The sequence below is a fragment of the Octopus sinensis genome, unplaced genomic scaffold (assembly GCF_006345805.1).
Source record: "Octopus sinensis unplaced genomic scaffold, ASM634580v1 Contig12956, whole genome shotgun sequence".
In the NCBI taxonomy this organism is placed as follows: domain Eukaryota; kingdom Metazoa; phylum Mollusca; class Cephalopoda; order Octopoda; family Octopodidae; genus Octopus; species Octopus sinensis.
Window position 1 is genome coordinate 49,029 of NW_021832829.1, and position 1,274 is coordinate 50,302.

The window sequence follows — 1,274 nt, forward strand, 5'->3', positions numbered from 1 at the left end:
TAGTCATAATTTGGCATATTTTTATATTAGCAATCGACTGTCTAAAAGTATAAGAGCAAAAATGAAGACGTTGAATTAGAATAACTAATTAATTAACATAATGAGCTACATTATTCAGCATCCCTCTCAAATGGAATACATTCAACACAACTCAGAATATCATGCCCAATCGACTCCCTGCAAGCACAGAGCACTGACCGAGACAAAATGTCAACATTCCCCCCTGCAACTACAAACGGAGACAAAACCATTATAAGGATTCATCACACACGCCCCCGCCTCCTGAGCTATAACCACCCCTGCCGCATAATCCCAAACGTTTATTCCAAACTCCAAGTAAGCATCTGCCCGACCATCGGCGACATAGCACATATTTAAGGCAGCACTTCCGTTCATTCGAATTCTGTCAAAATCAGTCAAGGAAGCACCCGGCGACTTTGCAAATAAGATTCCGGTTGTTAGAAATCTTTTGAAAAGTCACACTTTCCGACCGCCACCCTCCGTACTCTGCAATAACCAATGCTCGACTCAGTTCTACTTTTTGATCTCATTTGTTACCAGAAACTGATGAGACTCGCATTTCTTGGCCATTTTTGAAGGCTCCCCGACCTTTGATGGCAGAAAACATTTCTTTAGTGGACGGATTGAAGACGACCCCTACGACAGGCTTATCCGTTAGTCCAGAACTCACCTGCTTCTGGAATGTCACTGCAATCGAGACACAAAAATTGGGAAAATTGTGAACAAAGTTGGAGGTTCCGTCAATAGGGTCGACAATCCACGTGAATTCGTCTCCGAGTCCCCAACTTTGAGCGATGGTCTCTTCGCCAATAAATCTAAAATAGGAACTGAGATGGACCTGTGGTTTTTGAACTTTTGGTTTTGGTAGATGAGGGTTTTAATTTTGTTTTCTATTGCCCTGTCGGTATCGGTGACCAAATCGCGATAGGAGGATTTGCATTCGACTTTTAACCCTGTTTGTATCGCCTCGAGCATCATCTATGGACTATTTTATAAATATACATCGCCGGCCATGGTGGCATATTCCTTGGCTGCCCTTTCGATTTCTTCCAAGTCAGTCTTAAGGGATATTAGAAAATAAGTATAAATAGTTGTGTATTATCTTAACAGCCTCACCATTAGAGTTATAGTTTAAATAAATCAACTAAATTAACAAAACTAGTTTCCTAATTAAATTTTCAAACACACAAAATAAAGCTTTTTTACAAACATTTTGAAGATTTGACATTTGCTACCACATTTCAAAATTGAGT

The 1,274-nt window shown here is 40.0% G+C and overlaps 1 protein-coding gene across 1 annotated transcript; it reads right to left on the minus strand.

Moving 5' to 3' along the window:
• Positions 1 to 210: 210 nt before the first annotated feature.
• LOC118761388 (inositol monophosphatase 2-like) lies at positions 211 to 898 on the minus strand (the record flags this gene model as incomplete). The annotated part of the gene is given in 2 exon segments (XM_036499228.1): positions 211 to 404; positions 436 to 898. Coding segments are annotated over 2 exon segments (657 nt in total), but the record flags the coding sequence as incomplete, so codon positions are not given.
• Positions 899 to 1,274: the final 376 nt, after the last annotated feature.